General features: G+C 46.1%; 1 protein-coding gene across 3 annotated transcripts in view; it reads left to right on the forward strand.

Moving 5' to 3' along the window:
- Positions 1-6,374: 6,374 nt before the first annotated feature.
- Positions 6,375-22,832, forward strand: part of LAMB2 (laminin subunit beta 2) — a 70,825-nt gene continuing 54,367 nt past the window's right edge. Inside the window, exons 1-5 of one of the 3 annotated variants that reach the window (XM_053300940.1) lie at positions 6,375-6,491; positions 6,718-6,802; positions 14,228-14,397; positions 15,854-15,989; positions 18,039-18,112. In XM_053300940.1, the coding sequence (XP_053156915.1) occupies positions 6,775-6,802; positions 14,228-14,397; positions 15,854-15,989; positions 18,039-18,112 (408 nt within the window). In that variant the 5' untranslated portion in view covers positions 6,375-6,491; positions 6,718-6,774. Of the gene's footprint in view, positions 6,492-6,717; positions 6,803-14,227; positions 14,398-15,853; positions 15,990-18,038; positions 18,113-21,056; positions 21,104-22,832 lie in introns of those variants that run through there. The other 2 variants (XM_053300941.1, XM_053300942.1) reach the window with 2 other exon arrangements.

Here is a 22,832-nt window from a genome sequence, read left to right on the forward strand (position 1 = left end):
TGGAAGTGGGAACTCAGATACAAACTCCCACCTTTTATCCCTAGGCCTTTTATAGTAGCAAAACAAGCAGAACATAAGAACAGCCTCCTGGATCAGGCCCAAGGCCCATCTAGTCCAGCATCCTGCTTTACACAGTGACCCACCAGATGCCGCTGGAAACCCACTGGCAGGAGTTGAGGGCATGCCCTCTCTCCTGTTGTTGCTCCCCTGCAACTGGTACTCAGAGGCATCCTGCCTCTGAGGCAAGATGTGGCCTATAGCCCTCTGACTAGTAGCCGATGATAGACCTCTCCTCCATGAAGTTAACCAAACCCCTCCTAAAGCCATCCAGTTGTTGGCTGTCACCACATCTTGTGGCAGAGAATTCCACAAGTGGATTATGCGTTGTGTGAACAAGTACCTCCATTTGTTGGTCCTAAATTTCCTGGCAATCAATTTCATGGGATGACCCCTGTTTCTAGTGTTATGTGAGAGGGAGAAGAATTTCTCTCTATCCAGTAACTCAAAGAGTGAAGCATTCCTCATCACTGCAGCTCTCTACCAAGAAAAGCTAGACTGGTACTTGCATTCAGAGCCCTGTGAAGGGAGAAAAAAGTGCATTCATGACATTTTTGTCCTGTTCATCCAAGGAACCCAGGGCAACATCCATGCCCCTCCATTTTATAGCCATGACAACCCTGTGTGGTAGGTTAGGCTGAAGAAGAGTAAGGCTGTTCTCACGAGCAGCCTCGCCCAGGGTAGGGCAGCCCAGCCTGGGTTAGACTGCTCATGTGCTGCGCCAGGATTCACGTGGATCCCAGTGCTGCCTGCCAGCTTGACCCTACACCAAAGCTTGGCCTTTAGCTGAGGATAAGGGCACAAGCACACCCTTAACCCCAGTGATGGAATTGTGTGTGCGCTCGGGCTGCTGTTATCCCCCAATGCACTGCACTCATTGCACAGTGCGTTGAGGGATATCTGGAGGCCAGGGAAGCAAGTCCCAGCCTCAAACAATCCATGCTGCATGGAGCAGTGTGGATCATTTGGGTGCGTAGCGGCATGCTGAAGACTCTGCAATAGATTGTCTGGGGGAAAGGTAGGTGAAACCCTGCCTTGCCCCCCCCCACACCACCCACCCCAGTGGGGATCTTGTGAATGGCCTCAATGATTGGTGCAAGGCCACCAGTGAGTTTCATGGCTGAATGGGGATTTGAACCTGGATTCAACTAACCCAGTGGTGTCAAACTGTGGCCCTCCAGCTGTTGTTGGCCTACAGCGCCCATCTTCTGTGGCTACTGGACATTGTGATTGGGCACGGAGGGATGGGAATTGTAGGTGAACAACAGCTGGAGGGTCGCAGTTGATACCCCTGCTCTAACCACTATACCACATGGACTCTCCTAGGTTTACAACGTAACTTCTCAATTATGAAAGTCATTGAGACACTGTTGGGAAGTGACCTCCCTGTCAACTGAGCCTATCTCCCAAGGGTGCTGTTCCAAGGATAAAAAGAGATCAGCCTATTGCAGGAGACAGCAACCTATGGTGTGCATCCCCAAAGTGGCACATGAATGTCACACTGCTGGGGAAACCGGACACTACAATGCCCCCTGTGCTGCTTGCCTCTGCCTGGCATGTTCCCTGTTTCCCTGAAAGTAAGACCTACCCCGAAAGTAAGACCTAGCAGTAATTTCTGATGTACCGCTAATTGCCCTAGTGCATTTTGGGGGGCTAAAATTATTATAAGACACTGTCTTATTTTCGGGGAAACACGGTTGTTGCTTGTTGTTGCAAGCAGCAGACATTCGGGATCAGCAGGAGAGGTCTCTCTGGCTGTTGCAGCTGGTTCTCTCTCTCTCTCTCTCTCTCTCTCTCTCTCTCTCTCTCATGCAAGAGAGAACCAGAGAGCCAGCCAACCAGCACAATGAGAAAGACCACTGTCAATCCAAGATGTCCACTGCCTGCTACAGCAAGTAACAACCCAGTCAGCAGGCATTGTGGCAACCAGTCCCCCTCACAAATGTGCTCTCACTCCCATCCAGCAATTAACTCCTTCGCCTACTGCTGATATGCGGGAGGCAAAGCACAAAAGTTTGCTGAAGGACAGACTGATCAGCCAGTGATGCTTAATGCTGGCCGGAGAACAGTGCTGTATGCTGCCAGAAAGAAGAGAGGGGCTTCCAGCCTAGCGCTGAGTCCAGGGGCTGGCGGGGTGGCCAGTGACATGGGGGTTGGTGGGGCAGCAGCATCACAGCCCTTCCTCAAGCTGCCGCCCCGAAGACTTAGCACACCACTTCCGAAAGGTCGCCCTGCCCTGGTCTATTGTAGCGAACCTGCCTAAGACCTTTAGTCATGCAGCTCTACTTTCCTCAGCCAACCAAAAGGTCCCCTGTACCCCAAATGACTCTGCCCTTTCCTCCTCCTCCTTCTTATGCCTGGAACTGCCTCCCTGCAGGATGCCAGCTCTCTTCCTTCAAATCCTTTTTCAAAACCCATCATTTCTATGAACACTTGCATAATCTCTTCATCCTCAAAACACCACTGTAAGTAAACCAGAATACCTATCTCAGAAATAAATGCATATTTTTAATTATCATTATTTTACACAGTCAGACAGGTGTTATTGACTGGTTTGTTTTATCCAGACATTGAGTCCTTCCCAAGGACCTGGTATGGCTGAATTTTATTGTCAATGTTGTTGCTGTTATAGATATCGTCGCAGAATATAGGCTGTTCCCAGTAAAGCTGCTTTTTGTAACTGGCTGATGGTGATTTCTGTGGCCCCTATGGTGTTGAGGTGCTCTTCAAGGTCTTTTGGAACTGCACCCAGGGCGCCAATTACCACTGGGATTATTTTGGTCTTCTTCTGCCACAGCCTTTCAATTTCAGTTTGTAGATCTTTGTATTTGGTGATTTTTTCTATTTCTTTTTCTTCTATTCTGCTATCCCCTGGTATTGCTATGTTGATTATTTTAACTTGTTTTTCTTTCTTCTCAACTACAGTTATATCTGGCAGATGTTTGTCTGTTTGTAGTCGGAAGTCCCATAATATTTTTACATCTTCATTTTCTTCAACTTTTTCAATTTTATGGTCCCACCAATTTTTGGCTACAGGTAGCTTGTATTTTTTGCAGATGTTCCAGTGTATCATCCCTGCTACTTTGTCATGCCTTTGTTTGTAGTCAGTCTGTGCGATCTTTTTACAACAGCTGATTAGGTAGTCCACGGTTTCATCTGCTTCTTTACAAAGGCGGCACTTGCTGTTTGTGGTTGATTTTTCGACTTTTGCTCTTATTGCATTGGTTCTTAGTGCCTGTTCTTGTGCAGCCAGTATTAAACCCTCTGTTTCTTTCTTCAAGTTGCCATTCTTAAGCCATTGCCAGGTCTTGGTGATGTCTGATTTTCCACTTATATTGTGCAAATATTGACCATGCAGTGGCTTATTTTTCCATTTTTCTGCTCGGTTCCTGACTTGTTCTTTCTTGTAGGCCTGCTTTGTTTCATTGGTGTTGAATAGTTTCGCATTATTGACCATTTGAAGTGCATCTTCTTCACTGTCCTTGATATATTCTTCAAGGCCTCTTTTCTCCTCCTCTGCTGTTTGATGGACTTGCAGCATTCCTCTTCCACCTGAGCTGCGAGGGAGGTATAGCCTATCGACATCACTGCGGGGGTGCAGAGCATGATTGATGGTCATGATTTTCCTGGTCTTACGATCTAGCGTCTCTAGCTCTGCCTGGGTCCAGTCTATTATTCCTGCAGTGTATCTGATAACAGGTATAGCCCAGGTGTTTACGGCTTGTATGGTGTTCCCGCCATTGAGTTTGGACTTGAGGATTTTTCTAACTCTCCTGATGTATTCACTTCCAATTTTTCTTTTAACTTCAGTGTGTGCAATGTTATCAGCCTGGAGAATGCCCAAGTATTTGTAAGGTTCTTTCTCTTCCAGGTTCTTGATGTTGCTTCCATTGGGTCTCTGATTCGACTGGAATTAGAGATTCTGCCTGTGTTGTGTAATTCTGGCTTCGTATCTGCTAATCTTCTTTGACACTGCTGTTATTTGCTGCTTTATTATTTCCAGGACTTCTCTAATTTTCCTTGAATCTAGGTGGTATTTTTGGATCAGATACTGTTTGGTGTTTTCATTCTTCAGCTTCTTTTCTTTCATATCTTTCAATTTACTAGCATCTGATCTAAGCCTGGAGATATTATTTTCTAATCTAATCTTCCATTTAGGTGATGTACTGCTTTCCTTTTTTACAGGTCCACTGATCTTATATCCGAGCTCTTGTGTTGTTATTGTTGCTGCACTATACATTAGTTGGTTTGTTTCTTGCAAATTATTGGTTGTTATTTCTGTAAGTGCAGCATTGACATCTTTTAATACCTGAGCAAGTTGTTTTTTGGCAACTGTTTTTAGAGCTGGAAGTCGAACCCTGGTGGTTGTTTGGTTCATGTGCTCAATTATTTTTTGCTTTAGTTCTTGTTGCTTTTCTGTTAAATGGCATTTGGGTTTTTGAGGTGAAGGCAAAGGGGAGGTTGCCTGGTTTTGATTTTGGGTAATTTTGAAACAGTTCAGCAACAGTGGCATCCTCTATTTCCAACACCTCCTCCACCTGCGCCTGAGCAACTTCTTCAATTGGTGGTAATTCTTCTTCCATATCTTGAGCCTGTGTTGCTCTTTGCAGTTCTTCCAGCTCAACTCCTGTGAATACTTTATTTCTTATTATGAATCTTCTCTGGTCTGCTAGCCTTTGTTCTGTTATTTCTGTATCTGGATGCTTCTTTCCAAATTTGGTACATTCTTTTAAAATAACCTCTTCTAGTTGGACTAGACTTGTAATAGCAGATCATTATTTCCTTGTTGGCATTTTTCGTATATTTTTTTTCAGTTAAGCGACGTTTCTTCCAGTAACCTTGCAGTCTCCAGCCCTGGTTGCTCAACTGAAGATCCTGAGTCCCGTTGCCCACTTGCCACCAGATGTCCAGGGACTCCAGCACCTGGCGCAGTCCTTGTTGACCCGGGCGACGACCAATCCGGTATAGATTTATTAAAGTTACGTCCCACCCTATTGTTGATGGGAGAGGCACTCTTTGTCTGGCTCCTCTGGTGAGACCTGTCCAGTATGGTTGGACCTCTGGCATAGCTCTCACCTTCCTCAGAGCACACAAGCCCCACAACCACGCCAAGGTAGTGCCTCACTGGGGGTTTCGCTGTGATCTACTGAAAGTCAGCCCTCGACACAAGCTTTTGTGACTCCCAGTGCCGGGAGGGAGGCGGGCGCAGGCCCGCTCCTCCCTCCCCTGGGCGGGACAGGAGGTGCCCTCTGTCCCGTCGCGGGGACACTCCCCGCCGGCTGGGTAGACCGGGCCTCCGGACGGGCCAGAGAGGCCCGGTCTACCCGCTGCCGTGTCCGATCGATGCTATTGTTATTTTGTAACATTGACAGTTTTTAAAAATTGAACTTCTGAGACAAAAAAAAGTACAAATAGCATGAAAAAACCACAAGTACAAATAGCATTCCAGGTCAAATACAAGATATAAAACCCAAATACTAGATATAAAATAGCTGACTGGTGGGTAAGTTTCTTTTGAGGCAAGAAAAAAAAAGTACTAATAGCATTAAACAGCACAAGAACAAATAGAATTCCAGGCACAGGGATGATGGAAACCAGGAACAACAAAACCAGAATTTGGCATGACTATAACCTATGAACAAACTGGCTGGATATGGATAGATATAATAGGCAACGTTTTGAAAGGTTTGTAATGGGCACACAAAGAACTTCTGTGGAGACAAATCTGCTGTGTATAAAAGATGTGTGATCTTTAAGGGTGCTGCAAAGAACCCGACATAACTTTCTACAGACAATACCACAAGACCTGAAGAAGAACAAGCTCACCATGTAAGGTCTTGAAGAGCATTTTGTTGAAACCATCTGGCCTGAATGCATATTATTTTTCTCTGTTTATCCCTTGTTCTTCCCTGTGTCATATTAGATAGTTTGTAAGCCTCTTGGGGGCTGGGGCAGGGGCTTGTCCTCTTCTGCTTTGTAAAGCACCATGCACGCTGACACTGATGGCACTGTACAAAACACAAATAATAAAGGAATTGATACAAGGGTGCATGACTTAAAACAAAGAAAAAGAAAATCTGCCTAGCACTGACCCTGAGCTAAAAATGTCCCACTGTCCCACAGCAAATAGTTTTGTCGTTTAAAAATTCCAAAGCCAAGCAAAACATGGCTAGCTCTTTTTGTACAAACCAGGCCAGTTCCCAGCCAAGTTGTAAGCCGCTGAGCTGCGAACGCAGTGCGTGTGGGTCTGGCCGCTTCATTCAGCACCAGATCCCGGTGGAATCCGCCCCGCGCTTTTCCTTCGGCCTTGCTGCTAACTTTTCCCCAACTAACTAAGTTTAGCGTTGGATCATTTCAGGCGGTGCGAGACGAGCTGGCTGGCTTCTTTTGTGCTTGTGCGTGTGTGTGGAGCGCGGGGGCAGGGAGAGGTGTCGGTGCGTGCAAGGGGGTCAGGGGGGCTGATGGTGGGTCAAGGAGGGTTCGCGGAAGAGGAATACTGGGCTTGGGTTCGGAAGGGGGCTGATACTGAAGGGGGAGGGGGGGGTTCGAGGGGGCATAGATCAGAAAGGGGACCTCCCCGTCCAGAGTGATCGCAGGCCCAGTTCCCCCGCCCCGCCTTCTTCTTCTTCTTGATCATCATCAGTTTGGGTTTGCCTCCAGATCACAAGAGGAGTCTCCTGGTGCGGTGCCCACTGAGCCCCGAACCAAGGTGCCCCAATGAGACTGTGGGGTTTGCTGCTGGCAGGTGAGTCTTCCGCAAGTCCAGATCTGTCGGGGGGTCGGGACGTGGTACCTGCTTGTCAAAGGCTGCGTGATGCCCAGCTGGGAGGCAGGCAGGCTCTTCACAAGCAGTGGCTCAACACAGAGGCTCGGGATGAGCACCGAGGCTGGAGGGGGGCAGGAAGGGCGTAGCATTTGGGGTATTCTGTCGTCTAGGGTCAGGTCCCCAGAGAAGGAGCACTGCCCCCCTTCCACTTCTCTCGGAGCATGGGGCTAGGTACACTACACACCCTGACCCAGAAACCTCCCTGTCAACCCTAAACCTCCTGCCTACTCTGCACAGAGCAGCCACTCTGATGGCGGATGATCTGACAGAGCTCAGTTGTCTTCTGTGGTCCTGACAGGAGTGGTGCAGAGGACAGAGAGTTCGAGGAGCAACTCCTCACTTAAATGTTGTTGGTAGGGAGAAGAAAGACACACGAGGAGAGGACATTTGTTTTGGAGGGAAAGAAAAGCACTTTGCGAGGGATCTCCTCCAATGCTTACAGGGATCTGCACCCCTGGAGACTGGAAGGGTGTGAAAACTAAACCCAGCAGCCCCCTGTCCTCTGAACAAGAATCCCCTCTCTTCTTTTTCTCTAGAATGATATAAATAGTGTCTGGTGATCAAGTTCTCCCTCCTTGGTGAGGGATGTCGTCTTAGCTCCTATTCTCTGCTTGTAGTTTACAGTGACTTGAGGGTGTGTGTGTGTGTGTGTGTGTGTGTCTGTCTGTCTGTCTGTGTGAGTGATGTGAAGATCCCCACCTAAGGCAAGGGTGGGGTCCCTTCTGGATCTATTATTCAAATGCTGGCAAGATTAATGTCTGCCCCATTCTAGAATGTCGCACCACCAGTTTTGGGTTCCCACTTTTGCTGTGGACAGTGCTCTGTTGCTTTTAGTAGCTGTGTGAGAGGCAAACAATCAGCAGGTGCAAGCAGCTTTCCCCCCAAGCAAGGTGCAATGACAGGCAAAGCTGCACCTGCTGATTTTTCACCTAGCAACTTTACTCCACTTCTCTCAAACAAGCTGCCCCATTCCCAAGAAACATTCACAGAGTCAAGTGGGACTTCCTCAGAGGTAATTGTGTTTCTTAGATGTGCCTCATATTGAGGCTCAGGTGATGAATGATGGGGGAGTTGCATTATACTGGGTCCCTTTGGCACTAAACCTGACTTACTGCTGGATGCTAACAGTGGTTTTTGAGTGGTTTGATTATCTTTGAGTTGCAAGCTGCCTCGAACACCTCCACATTGGAGGTGGAAAGGTGGGATATAAATGATCTCAATCAGTCATTTAGCACCTACTGATGTCTTGTTCACAAGATCACAGTTTTGTACACTCTGTTAATTAATCCAGAATGCCCTCTCTCTTTTTATGCTCACAGTCACTAATGCAGATTAGAATCCCCACTCCACCCACGTCATTGTGAACTGCTCTGAGCTGTTTTTATTATTATTGGGCAGTGCACAAATGAAATTAAATAAGTCATCCAGAAATAGGTGCACATAGAATGTGAAATGTCTTCAAGGATATTGGGGTTGCTTTGCCAACTCTGACTGAAGCTATTCTTGGAGATCCCCCACCCCCATATTTTCCCCAGTATAAAGTCACTAATATCTCCAGGATTGCTTCCAATTGTCTCCTGACAGTGATGGCACCAGGAAAAACATTGGGGGGTGGGCACAGAAGGGGCAAAGTGCATTTATGGGTTGATGAGCTGTGTCCCACATATTAGTTTTCTGAAACAGAAATGGATGGGTGGGGGCAAGCCACTTGTCAGCTGAGGGGGATGTTTGCCTACCCATTGCCCCCCTCTGGAGCAGCCCTTGTTTCCTGGAGATGGAAGCCAATTCCTGGAGACTCCAGGCTAACACTGAAGGGTTGGCAAATGACAACCCTGTGTTAGTGAGAGGACTGCTCTCTAGTCTTGAGTAAGGTAGCAAATTACTAAGAAGCTGGGTTCTGATTGTAACCAACCATATGGCATCATGGCAGTGGCAGAGAGAGCAAGAATGGAAGCTCACTATGGCCTTGACTTGGTTTGGCAAACGTCTGGCTTCTGAGAAGTGGTTGGGTCAGGGTGTCTCTTTTCCTTGATTCTCAAACTGGGGTTATAACCACATAGTTTTATTCTGGACTAACTGTTTTGAAGTCATGATTGATCCCTGGCTTTGTGCAATCACCCAGGAGCCTTCCCAGACAGCAGATTTTACTGTGGGTTTTCTGTGAGGCTCTACTGCGAGTTCAAAGTTGCTCAAAAAAACTGACACAAAAAGTGGATTTTTTTTTTACCCTGCATAAAAACCGGGCTACACTCTAACGTGTAGTGAAAAACCCAATTTGTGTGTGAAGTGCTCCCTGATAGCTCGCAGGGACTTCCAGGTACCTTTGGCCGATATGTGAATGCACACCTCCATTCCAGAGGAGATGCGAACTAAAAGCCAGGTGTGAAAAACCTCCAGCTTCCGTTTCACAGCGATAGCCATGTAATAAAGTCCACCTTTTGTCCACGGAAGAGGTGTGTTAGAGAAGAGATGATCCACATGACGCAAGCACTTTAATAGACTAATTACTTCTTGGAACACTTTTACTACCCTGTCATACTCCCAGTTAGGATGGCAAAGAATATGTAAAGCGTGGCTTTTCCTACCTTTTCGGTGCCTGTTTATGGTTGGAGTCAGAATCCTAATCTGTTTTTGTGAATACTGTATTAAACTAGAAAGTGGCCATTTATTCCAGTTTGTTTAATCCAGTGTGGTTTGTTTGTGTCGTTTGAGTGATTTTAAAAGTGTGAATCCTTTAAGTATGGGTCTAGAACAGGCCTGCTCAACTTTGCCCCCCCAGCTCTTCTTGGACTACAACTCCCATAATCCCCAGCCACAGTGCCAATAGTTAAGGATTATGGGAGCTGTAGGCCAACATCTGCAGGAGGCCCGAAGTTGAGCAGCCCTGGTCTAGAAGGTGGCTGTTACTCCATTTTGTATAATCCAGAATAAAACAGTGTGGTAGCCTAGATGCTGTAGAAGTGATTTTAGGCATACACCTGTCACTTCCGTGTTTTTCCTTCACTTTGGGGAGCTGGATCTTGCTGTGTTTCTCTCCTGCCTTGGAGGGGGGGAGAGACTGTGTCTTCCCCCTATTTTGGGAAGCGACACACCCACCCACCTTGCCAGCTGGAGCCTTTGTCCCTGGCTCCCTTTGAAGAGCTGGCTCCAGGGGGATTTGTAGCAGAGGGAGCTGGCCTGGTGCCTGAGCAGCCTGCTATGCAAGAGGGGTGGGGGTGGGCAGGAAGGATCCCGCACCTTCCCCACCTCCACACGGCAGCTGCAGGATTCCTGGCTGCATGGTGTGGTGGGAACGTTTGGGCAAGAGTAGAAGGAAGGAACGGGCCTTGAAGTTTCCTTTGGTCATCATCCCCCAATGTCTAAACTCCTGCCAGCTTGCAGCTGTGTCAGGCAGGGAGGGGGCAAGGCCTGGGCCTCCAGAGGGACCCACATTTGCTCGGGATTGACAGCTGCTGCTGCTGCTGCTGTGAGGCCATCTCCTCTCCTCAGCAGGCTTCCAGAGGGACGGTGTCCTCTAAAGAACAGCCATCACCGCTCAGCCTCCTCGGCCAGCCCCCACGTCCCTGGCACAGGGCCAGCCTGGCTGAACAACAGAGCCAGTCCCCGGCAGGGTTATTTCTGGCAGGGCTGCAGCTTCCGCTCCCAGGCCCCATGGCGGCGGCGGGGGTGGTGGTGGGGTGGGGTGAGGGCAGAGGAGAAGCTAGCTGAGAGATGACTCCTTCCAGACCCACCCAAGCATGAGCAACAGAGGCAGGTGGGGGAATATGTCTGTGGGGAGGGGGTGGGATGTGTCTGAGGGAAGGAAACGCAGCTGTATGTGAAAGAAGAGAAGCGACCCTCAAACTTCCGGACTGTGATGATCTGGGCCAGGTTGGAATAGCTGAGCCATCAGGTCTTTGGGGATGGCAAGATTCAAGCAGCAAGCATCATAATGGTAGATAAAGCATACATGCGGAACACTTTTGATCTGCAGAGTATTTTGCAGTCTTGTGTATTTTTGTCCTCACAGTAGCCTAATGAGCTACGTCCTTTATAATCTTGATTTTATAATGAGCTGGTTACTTACCCAGGCACACAGTGAGTCCCTGGCAGAGGTGGGAGTGAAATTATAGACTCAAGACCAACTTGGGAATAATAATAAATTAATAGATTATCTTGTTCTTCCTTTGGATAACTGTGAGCAGCTTATATAGAGGTCCAGAGATTTGCCATCAAAGACAGTGATTTGATCTTTATTTTCTTAGTTCCACCATTTCTATAGAACTGCTGTCGCCTTATAGGATTGGATCACACTGACTGAGCTTTTCCAGTTGTGATTTTTTTGCAGGCTTTAAAAAGTTTCCACAGTAATTACTTATTGAGTTTCACACACAGCACACACACTTGCATCATCTTCTGTAGATTCTTGCGCTTCCTTGTAGTGTGTTTCCAAACTCTGGCCACATGCTGAGCGCAACCCTTCCTCGGTTGTAACCATGAACACTGCTGACAAGGGGGTGAATGATGGGCATGGAAGGAGAGCTGGTCTTGTGATAGCAAGCATTACTTGTCCTCTTTGCTAAGCAGGGTCCAACTTGGTTTGTATTTGAATGGGAGGCTACATGTGTGAGCACTGTAAGATACTCCCCTTAGGGGATGGGGCCGCTCTGGGAAAAGCATCTGCATGCTTGCATGCAGAAGGTTCCAAGTTCCCTCCCTGGCATCTCCAAGATAGGGCTGAGAGAGACTACTGCCTGTAACCTTGGAGAAGCCTCTGTCAGTCTGCGTAGACCATGGCTGCTCAACTTTGGCCCTCCTGTAGATGTTGACCTACAACTCCCATAATCCCTGGCTATTGGCCACTGGGGATTATGGGAGCTGTAGTCCAAAAACAGTTGGGTGGCCTAAGTTAAGCAGGCCTGGTGTAGACAATACTGAGCTAATGGACCAGTGGTCTGACCCAGTATATGGCAGCTTCATATGTTCCTATGGGCTGGGGCAGGACATTCAGCCCTGATTTAGACATATAAGTGTCTTTTCTATAAAAGTCCAGTTAGGACTATTCTGGGCCCCTTGAAGGTTCTGTTTGTCTCAAAGGGCCAAACATACAGGCATCTGTATCTTGATGGACCTGAGCTTGAGTTCTATATAAATCCACCGCCTTGTGGTGGGACTATTAGGAAAGCTGGGATAGAAGCCCGTGTTAATACATAAATAAATAGCTAATAGTGACTCATAAACTTAAGAACAAAAATAACCTTTCTGTGCCAAAGAAACTCAGATTCTCCTTGCAAAACTAATTGTGCTGAATAGAATTTGTATACAAATTTTGACAAACTGGCAAGCTTTGTTCTGGACATAATAGTTTAGGTTTGTTTCTCTACCCTCCCACCCTCCTGCATTCAAATTTGTTTCTTTTCAGCCTACTGTGGTGTGGTGTAGGTGGCGATTGTCTGTGGATGTGTAGGAGATGGGGTGTAAGAGTCAAGGCAGTTGACCAGCGGCCAAGTGGCAGGAACAAGGGCCATGGAATGCACGAGAGCATTGTGTGTTTGCCAGCCACTGCCTGCATATTGTGAAGAAAGAACAGAGGGTCAATAGCAGCCGCTCAAACGGAAACACCCATCAACTGTTCTTACAGGAAAACCTTTACTGTCGAAAACCATATGGAATAAATCTGATACATTTTGCTATAAACCTTTTCTTCGGGAATCTGACAAAAACCTTTGGGCGTTTTTCACACAGAGCTTTTAGCTCACATCTCCTCTGGAATGGAGGATGTGTGTTCACTTATCAGACAGATTTACCCCAAAGTCCCTGTGAGTAATCGGAGGGCACTTCACACACAATTCTGGTTTTCCATTGTGCATTAGAGTGTGGCCCGATTTATATCCAGGGTAAAAAAATCCACTTTTTGCATTGGGTTTTTTGGGCAACTTCAAACTCGCTGTAAAGCCTCACAGTAAACTCCTGGTAAAGCCTGCTGTGTGAAAAATGCCCAGAAGGGCTTTCAGCTACATGAATTGTTGGAGATGTCATGGGCCCCGGTGTGCTTCAGTATTCCTTGGTCAGTCACAGCCAGATCAGACTCCATGGATTAAGTCCCTGTTGGGAGGGTGGTGGAAGGGCAGCAACCATACCCCACCATGGTCCTGATGCAAACCCGGGAGGGGGCGCGCGGGGGGGGGCTTCAGATACTATTAGCCATGGAAAAAAGTTTCTGTTGGCATCAGTGGATGTTCTTTTGTTTCCCCTTGGCAAATGGCACAGAGGGGGCCGGCCTGGATAGGGACAGCAGGGGCTTTAGCCGCACTCCTGATCTGCAGGCTCTGACTGCTGCTTACCAAGGAAAATTGGTAAAACTGCCTTGAGACCTAGATAAAGGCAGTATAGAAATAAACAATGAGATTTTCCAGACAGGGAGCTCTATTTGTGGCAGGAAGTGTGATAAACACAAACTGGAGTGGAGTCCCTATAGGCTGTCTACACGGACTGCCTCTTTTTCCAGCCTCCTCCCCACCCCACCCCACTTTGTTCCATCCACACAGGCGACTTGCATATTGAAAAACTGTGGGTTTCATCTTCCCACCGTTTCCCTGCCTTCCTTTCCCCACACCCATCACTATCCATCCTCTCTTGAATGCACCAGAAATTTTCTGCACATCACCCCTTCATCTCGGCCCCCCAATAACACTTTGTGCAAACATTCATGTTACCTGTAGATCACTAGGACATGTGATTTTCATGCCAACAATATATATATATATATATTTACAATTTGCAGTTCTTTAGAATATTTGCGCTCTTGAGGTAGTACTTTGCACCCTGTATTGCTGTGGCAGTACAGTAAAGAATACACCACACATTTTGAGGGATGAGGGGTTGTTTTCTTGCTGTGCCCCAGCTCTAACTCTGGGTTTTTCTCTGGCACCTGTGCCTCCCCCCGCCCTTTATATATTTATATTTATATATATGTAACACAGAGTATTTGCACTAATGCACCTTTGCACAAGCCGGGAAACCCACTTCAGTTGCACAAATATCAATCCTAACTCCTTGGAGTGTGAACTTTCCCTGTCTTCCATTTCCTTTCTGTGGACGATAACTCCTCCACTCCACTGCAGTCTAGCTTGGAGCCTGGCTTAATGCCCCTTGAAGTTCCCTGAACACAATCCCTCTTACAGTCTTCCACACGGAAGACACCTCTCATATGCTTCTGTTCCTAGAACTCAGGCTTTGCCTGGGGCAAACTAAAGCACTGTTAAGCGGAGTTGTGGTCCGGCCATGGTAGGCTCTGACTGTGGGGGAACCAGCCACAGTGGTTGATGCTCTTTGTTTCTCTCCCAACTTTCCCTCCCTTCATAGTGCTGGGGGGAACTCTGGGCCAAAGGCCTGAGCCCCACCACGGCTGTTCCCAAGGCAGCTGCTACCCAGCCACAGGGGATCTGCTGATCGGCCGGGCCAATCGCCTCTCCACCACCTCCACCTGTGGCCTGCAACGTCCCCAGTCCTACTGCATCGTCAGCCATTTACAGGTGAGCAACGCGTAGCTGAGGTGGCTGGATATACTGGCTAAGGCTCCTGATGGCTGGGGCGTGGCAGTCTTGGACTTGTATCCACCAAGACGGGGCTGGGCATTCAGCCCTCATGCAGCGTTCCTGCTTGGGCTAGAGCTGAGTGTTCGCCAAGCGAAAGTATATTTGTATAGTGCTTTCAAGTGTTCAAAACGTGTCCTGTGACTCAAGGCCAAGATTTCTGAGAGTCCATAGCCTTCATGCTGTGCAAAATTGATTCTGTTAGCCATGGGACTCTGGAATGCGCTGAAATTCACTCCCTGCTGAAAGGAGAGCCTTCTCATCTCTGACAACTTTTATAACGTCTTTAAAGACACATCTATTCACCCAAGCTTTTCAACTAGACTTGTAGTTTTAAATTGTGTTAAGGTTTTAACGTTTTAATTTTTAAACTGTTAAATTGTTTTTAGTTTTTGTATATATTTTAAACTTGTTTTATACTCTTGTTCACTGCCCAGAGATGAAAGTTGTGGGCAGTGTACAAATTTGATAGATAGACAAATAAATAAATAATTTGTTTTATGTTGCTGTAAACTGCCCAGAGATGAACATTTGGGGTTGTATACAAATGTAATAAACAAATAAGAACAAGGAGCTTTGCAAAGCAATCACTCTCTCTCTCTCTCTCTCTCTCTCTCTCTCTCTCACACACACACACACACACACACACACACACACACACACACACACACTCTCTTTCATTCACGCCTGTAGCTGGAATTTTTGCTTTCCACTTCCACCAGTTTGTCTCTGTTTCTCTTAATGTTTTGGCTTTGGTTTGCTCAGTGAAGTTGATTGGCAATAGATCCAGGACAGATTTTAAAAAGTACCTCTTCACACAGTGTGTAGTTAATTTATGGAATTGGATCACTGGTGTAGACAGACTTTAAATGAGGATTAGACAAATTTATGGAGAATAAGTCTATCAATGTTTATTAGTCATGGTGACTAAATGGAACGTCCATTCTCAGAGGCAGTATATCTTTGAATATCAGTTGCTAGGAGGCAACAGCAGGAATGGGCGATTGCCTTCATTCATGTCCTGCTTATGAGCTTTCCAGAAGCATCTGGTTGGCCATTATGGGAATCAGGATACTAGACTGAGTGGACATTTGGTCTGTTCCGATGGAGTCCTTCTTGTGTTCCGAAAAGAACACACATCCAGGAATTCCAGTTACTGGAGTGTATGTGTATTTTCATCCCTTGGCTTCTGCAGTTGCACCTGGCACTGCTCAACATCATCCCTAGGTTTATCTCTTCAGCCATGAGGACTAAAAATTAGATCATTTTGTTTTTCAATGAATGCTGAATTTCCCAGAAAGCTGAATCCTGTACCAAATCCCTTGCATGCAGAGTGTGATCACTGAAGCAGGCCCAACCTTAGAGACAGATGATTCTCTCTTTCTCTCTCTCACAGGATGAGAAAAAGTGCTTTGTGTGTGACTCACGTCGGCCCTATGAGCCCGTGAACAACCCCAAAAGCCACCGCATTGAGAATGTGATCACCACCTTTGCTCCCCAACGCAAGAAGGCCTGGTGGCAGGCAGAGAATGGTAAGACATGCTGGTCTTGTGGCAGCAAGCATGAATTGTCCACTTTGTTAAGCAGAGTCCACCCTGGTTTGCATTTGAATGGGAGACTACATGTGTGAACTCTCTAAGATATTCCCCTTAGGCAATGGATCAATTCTGGGAAGAGCATTTGTATGCTTGCATACAGAAGGTTCCAAGTTCCCTCCCTGGCATCTCCAAAATGAGGCTGAGAGAGACTGTCTCCTACCTGCAACATTGGAGAAGCCGCTGGCAGTCTGTGTAGACAATACTGAGCTAGATAGTCTGACTCAGTATAAGGCAGCTTCCTATGTTCCTATGGAGGCATCACCCATACAAGACTTACCGTTGTTTAAGTTTTACTTGGTGCAAATTGTGAGAAAGGTTTATTTGCAACATAGCTTCATTTGCTTACTTATTATATTTATTACATTTGGAATGATTGCCCGCTGCTTTTGTTCCTGTCACAGACCAGGCAGCTGTTAGGAAGCGACCATCCCTCTTTTTACCCTGGCACTCATACTCAGAACTGATCATTCGTATTAAAACAGGATTTAGTTACTGCTATTCTACTGCTGGTCCTCAAACTTGCTATAAATCAGTATTACTTATTATCATTATTACAAACTTGCTATAAATCACGGCCTGTAGAGGGAAAGGAGACACTGTATACAAAGGACATTGGTAAGCAATGGCAACTCTGCAGAAAAAAGTATTGCCATTACTATTTTATTATTAGAAAAATATGTGTATACCACTTTTCAACACACACACACACACACCCCCAAATCAAAAAATCCTCAAAGTAGTTTACATGGCAAAAAGAAAAATGAAGCAGGCCCCGTTCCTTTGTGTGTGTGTCAACATATAGCTCTCTAGGATAATGTGCTGCCCTGTGGAAAGCCTGACTCTCAACCCACCACGCCCTGGATACAGGAACAGGCAGTCTGTTGAGTGTGTTCCTCTACTTGGGACATGGTGTGGCCGAGGCAGCAGCATTGCAGAGGGTATCCCCAGAGCCCTGTTGCTTTCCTTTCTCTCCCACGCGGAGGAAATGCCGAGTCAGACCCAAATGAGTCCCTGCTTTCCTGGATCTTTGCCAGGCGGGGGTGGGGGACAAGAGCCCTGCTGACAAGAACACAACAGAGAAAGGGCCAGCTTGCAGGCAGTTCGTGTGCTGGCAGCCGTGAGAGACACAGCCCTGGGAGCCAGATCAGCCACTCTGCATCGCAGGACACCAGCATGGCACACGTGCAACCAAGACCCTTCCAGATGGCCAAATGCACACAGTTTTTCTGCACATTGTAAACTGCAAATTAAGAAAAACAAACCAACACCAAAAAACAAAAAACCACCCCGGTCAGCACCTGTCATGGCTGGCCTTATGCTAATTGCTTGATTCTCAGCCTCAGTGTTCCTTGTCTGTAAATTAGGAATATTACTTGTTTGCCTTTAACACAGTTGTTGTACAGCTCTGTCAGCTTCAGAGTTTTGCATTAGAATCCCTTCTCATCTGTAGTAACACAGAAATAGTTGTGTACTTTATGTGCAGGACACTCCCACCTACAGCTCATGTGATGCAGTAGGAAATTAACCCCACCTCAGAGTCACCATTTTGAATCTGACTTCTCCCAAGCCACTATTTTGCACTGGGCTCTGGTTGATGGGTCTTGGGGTTCCTTAGAGAAACAAAGGAGACCCCACGAGCCTAAATTCTGCCCATTCCTGTTCTAGGATGCACATTCAGTTCAAACAGGGTGTTGACCCAAGCCTGTTGGGTCTTTGAACCAAGATTCTCCATGAACCTATTTGAACCAAGATTGCTCCTAACATATATTTCAGGGGAAGATTGACACTAGTGGGCAAGCTGTCTATCTTCCAGGGAAGCTTGTCTCCCATGACAGATCTTCCCACTGAGGAACCCCTGATGAGCTTCCAAGGAACCCTAGGGTTTGCCTGAACACAATTTGAAAACCATTGCCCTATGGAATGGTGTTTTGCTAGGGCCTATCATCAATTTCTCAGTCTGTGTCTCTCTCTCTTTCTCTCCAGGTATGGAGCAGGTCAGTATCCGCTTGGACCTGGAGGCAGAATTTCACTTCACTCACCTCATCATGACTTTCAAGGTATTTCATGTGAAAATGAGTGGCTTCCTCCTGCACTGGGGGTCTCCAGGTTTTGCTGGGCACAAGTTCCCTCAGCATGGTAGCTCAGAGGAGAGCTGGTCCTAAGGGAGGAGAGCTGGTCTTCTGGTAGCAAGCATGAATTGTCTGGTTTGCTAAGCAGGGTTTCCCCTGGTTTGCATTTGAATGGGAGAATGCATGTGAGCACTGGAAGATATTGGCCACAGGGGATGGAGCTGTTCTGGGAAGAGCACCTGCATGCTTCCTGCAACCTTGGAGAAGCCGCTGCCAGTCTGTGTAGATAATATTGAGCTAGATGGACCAGTGCTCTGACTCAGTATATGTCAGCTTCCTATGTTCCTAACTCTTGCATGTTGCAGTAAGTACTGAGACGGGAAGAATGAGTGAGGCATACATAGGAGCGATTCTCACACTTGCCAAGAGCAGGTGGGCAGGGAGGCTCCAAAGAGCTTAGCTTCCCAGCAGATGATCCAAGGATTGGTGGTGGGAGCGAGCTCTGTGCTCCAACATGAGCAGCCCTGCTCCATGAAGCATGGAGTAAGGCAGAGGGATCTGGGGCTGAAACTTGTTCGTCTGGCTCCCGGGGATCCCACAATGCACTGCACTAGTGCACTGTATACTGGGGGATCACCCAGTGCGGGGCGGGCACCCATCAGTGCTTCAGCACCAGCACTGGCACATGATCAGGTAAAAGGGGTTAAGGGATTGCTTGCTCCCTTAACCTCGTTTAAGAGGTGGGCTCCTCCCTAGGTGGGTTGGCCATCAAGGCACTGCCAGGAGCTGCTCAGCTCCCTCCGGTTCTTATAGGCAGACAAGCCCAGGCCTTGGCTGCCCTAGCCCAGTCTTGGCAAGAGTTCATACTCCATAGAGAGAGGAGAGCTAGTTAAGGGAGGAGAGCTGGTCTCGTAGTAGCAAGCATGACTTGTCCGCTTAACTTAGCAGGGTCCGCCCTGGTTACAAATGAATGGGAGACTGGAAGTGTAAGCACTGTAAGGTATTCCCTTCAGGGGATGGAGCCACTCTGGGAAGAGCAGAAGGTTTCAAGTTCCCTCCCTGGCTTCTCCAAGATAGGGCTGAGAGAGATTCCTGCCTGCAACCTTGGAGAAGCTGCTGCCAGTCTGTGAAGACAATACTGAGCTAGAAGGACCTATGGTCTGACTCAGTATATGGCAGCTTCCTATGTTCCTATGTTGACTGCTCATGAGAACAGCCTCATAGTGTCCTTGGACTTCTTCTGTCACATTTTACAAAAGGCTTTGTGTATTTCCTCTCGGAATAGGAGATACTGTCCTCTTCACCATAGATAAAATCTACCCTTCATAGCACGCAAAATCTGCCCCTGTGGCAGTTTGCCTCATGGTAGCTGCCTCTGCACACAATTCCTTTTTTCAGGTGTTGGTGAAGGTCAGCAAAAACAGGAATAATTATTTGTTTGTGCTTCCTGTTTCAGTGTTTGTTTTTAATATGTTGACATCTCCTTAGGTCCAGGGTATGCCTGTCTGTTCATCACCAGTAGGATTAAAAAAGAAGAAGGTGGTGGTGGGGACTTAACAGGGTTGAAAGCAAATACTAGAAAAATCACCAAGGAACCCAAAAAGAACTTTGTAGAACACTGAAAAAACATTTATACAACCCTATTTCTAGACAGTATACAGATTCATTTAATAACATATTATAAAAGAATATTTCCTTTATTCGATATTAATGGGCCCATAGAAGCAGGTAAACTCAATAAGGTAATTGCATAAAATCTTAACCAACAAGTTCGTAGAGTATGTACATAGTTTGTGAATTTTAAGATTTTATGCAACTACTTTATTGAGTTTAGCTGCTTCTATGGGCCCATTAATACTGAATAACAGAAATATGTTTTTTTTAATATTTTATTAAATGAATCAGTATACTGTTGAGAAATAGTGTTTATATAAATATATATAATTTCAATATTCTATAAAGTTTATTCAATTTTCATTCTGGATTCCTTGTTTTTTCTAGTGTCTGTTCATCACAACAGAAGTGAGTTCATTTTTTAAATGGCCTCACATGCTTAGCTTTTCCATATTGTTGTGAATATCCCTCTTTTTATGGACATGATAAAAGAGAAAATCTAGGGAAACGCCCTTAAACTTGGCAGGTGTAAATGGGGCTAGAAGTTTTTTGTTCCCTGATGCCCTAAAATGGAAGAATAAAAAACTAAATGTTATGAAATATTTTCTGTTGGAATGAGCTGTATTTTAAACAAAACAAGGGAATTCTTATGAATCCCTTTCCCAAGAATATGTTAGTAAATTATGTAACATTGATTTGTGGGATGGCTATTTTTTATTTCAGCTTAGTGCACAGCTGCAGCTCCATATTGCATGTAATATTATACACACTTGTCAACACCAAATTGAAGATTAAAATATATAGTAGTATCTGGAGTTCTTCTTTTCTTTGTGCTACCCAAGTTAAATGTAAGACACTGCTGTGCCTTAAAAATAAAAATTTCATTTTAAACGCTATTAATTGTTGCACATGTTTCTTTTTAAAAAATTTCCAATACTTTTCTGGGGAACAAAAAGCAAAAGGTTTTATGTCAAATCATGTATACTTTTCTTCACTCATCCTGTCGCATACCTGCTCTAAACTTCTAAAGCCACTAGCCTTGGCTTCCTTTTTCCTTGAACTCACCAAATGCCTGTTGAGAATTCAAGCTTCCTGTCTTTCAAGGATCTGCAGAATTATTCTCCTGCAGCCAACCTCTATGGCCACATGTCCTCCTGTGCACCTCCAGTCTAGCTTCTTCTAACAAAGAACTCACCCTCTTCCTGGCAACAGCTCTCTAGGTCCTACCCACCTGGTGTGCTGATTGGCTGAGCCCTGGAGTTCACCAGCCTATCAGTCAAGACAGGGTTCACTTCCAGTTAACTCTTTGCGGGAGGGGAGGCTGGTCACTACAAGGTGCATGGGAAAATAGGGACATGTTGGCAGGTATGCTCTCTTCACTTCAAGCTTCTTGTACTGTATTTGCTTTTGAATGCTTGCAATTACTTTTGAATGCAAGGGTTCTGCAAATGAGGCAAAGTAAGAGTGGCAGATTGGTGGAAGTGGTGGATATGGGGCTTTTCTTGACCCAAAAACTCACACAGTTTTGTGAAGATGAGGTGCTAGTTACGGTATAAATTCACAAAAGACCAAGATCATGGTATTTGCTGAGACCAAAAGAACATAAATGGCAAATTAATGGGTGCAGGGTTGAGCAGGTTAGGACCTATAAGTACCTGGGTCTAGTTTTTCATGCAAAAGGTTTTTGGGGTCCACAATGTGAATACCCGGCAGCAAGTGTGCAGAGGAGTGCATCTGCTGTACTCAAATTCTTTCACACTAATGGGAGTCATAACATTCCTGCGGCAGTTAGAGTGTATCGGGCCAAAATACTGGCACAAACGTTGTACAGGGTTCAGATTTGTCCCACCTGTAATTTTAAGCCCTTAGTAGTGGTTCAATCTGGATTTCTTCGTGCCATTTTTCAAGTCGCCAGATGCATATCGAATGCTATCTTGCGTTTAGAAACAGGGTTGACCAGAGTTGAGGCACAGGTGTGGCTTCATACATTTAACTACTGGCTTGGAGAGGAGAGCTGGTCTTGTGGTAGCTAAGCAGGGTCTGCCCTGGTTGCATATGAATGGGAGACTTAATGTGTGAGCACTGCAAGATATTCTCTTCAGGGGATGGAGCCACCACTCTGGGAAGAGCAGAAGGTTTCAAGTTCCCTCCCTGGCTTCTCCAAGATAGGGCTGAGAGAGATTCCTGCCTGCAACCTTGGAGAAGCCGCTGCCAGTCTGTGAAGACAATACTGAGCTAGAAGGACCTATGGTCTGACTCAGTATATGGCAGTTTCCTATGTTTCCTATGTTTAAATTATGTGCCTGCTTCCAGGGCCTTGCCCTCTTCGTTCTGAAATATGAGTTTCACTCATCCTGGTGCAAGAGCCTCTCTGACAATTTGGGCAGATATGGCTTCTCGCCGCAGTATTTATTGGCTTTGGGTCATGATGCTGCCAAATAAATTATTAAACAGCGTGTGGCGTATATGGAGAAGCAATTGGATTTAAGTCTGGTTATCATGAGTAGTACTTTAGATGGTTTTTCAAACTACCCCCAACCAGCTGCATACCTCACGCACTTGACCACCTTAAATCAGAGGAGAGCCTTTTCACTGGCATGGTTTGATGCCTTGCCTTCTGCGTTTTGGATGGCAGATTTAAGGGGATACTGCTAAGGAACCGGTTATGTCCATGTGATTCGGGTGACATTGAGTCTGTCTTACATGTTATTTTACACTGTGCCTGTTATCGGGTCATTCGTACTATCTGGAACAAACCATTTTTTAAAAATAGCCCTGGTCAATCAGAAGAGTATTGCATCTCCGCTCTGGGCTTCTTGGAGGAAGAGCGGGATATAAATGTAAAATAATAATAATAATAATAATAATAATAATAATAAATAATCTCTTATCTTTTGGCGAATCAACATGCAGTTGTCACAGCGGGGATAGCAAGATTCTGTGCAGCAGCCTGTAAACTGAGACGGAAACAACTTGAGTAGTTGTAACTGAAATTTTTGCATAACCTGATGTGTTGTTATCTAGTTTTACTGTTTTGATTTTGTTTTGTTTTATGCTGATTTATACTTTGGTGTGTATGTTGACAGGTCCTTAA

This window comes from Hemicordylus capensis, chromosome 2 (assembly GCF_027244095.1).
Source record: "Hemicordylus capensis ecotype Gifberg chromosome 2, rHemCap1.1.pri, whole genome shotgun sequence".
NCBI lineage: Eukaryota > Metazoa > Chordata > Lepidosauria > Squamata > Cordylidae > Hemicordylus > Hemicordylus capensis.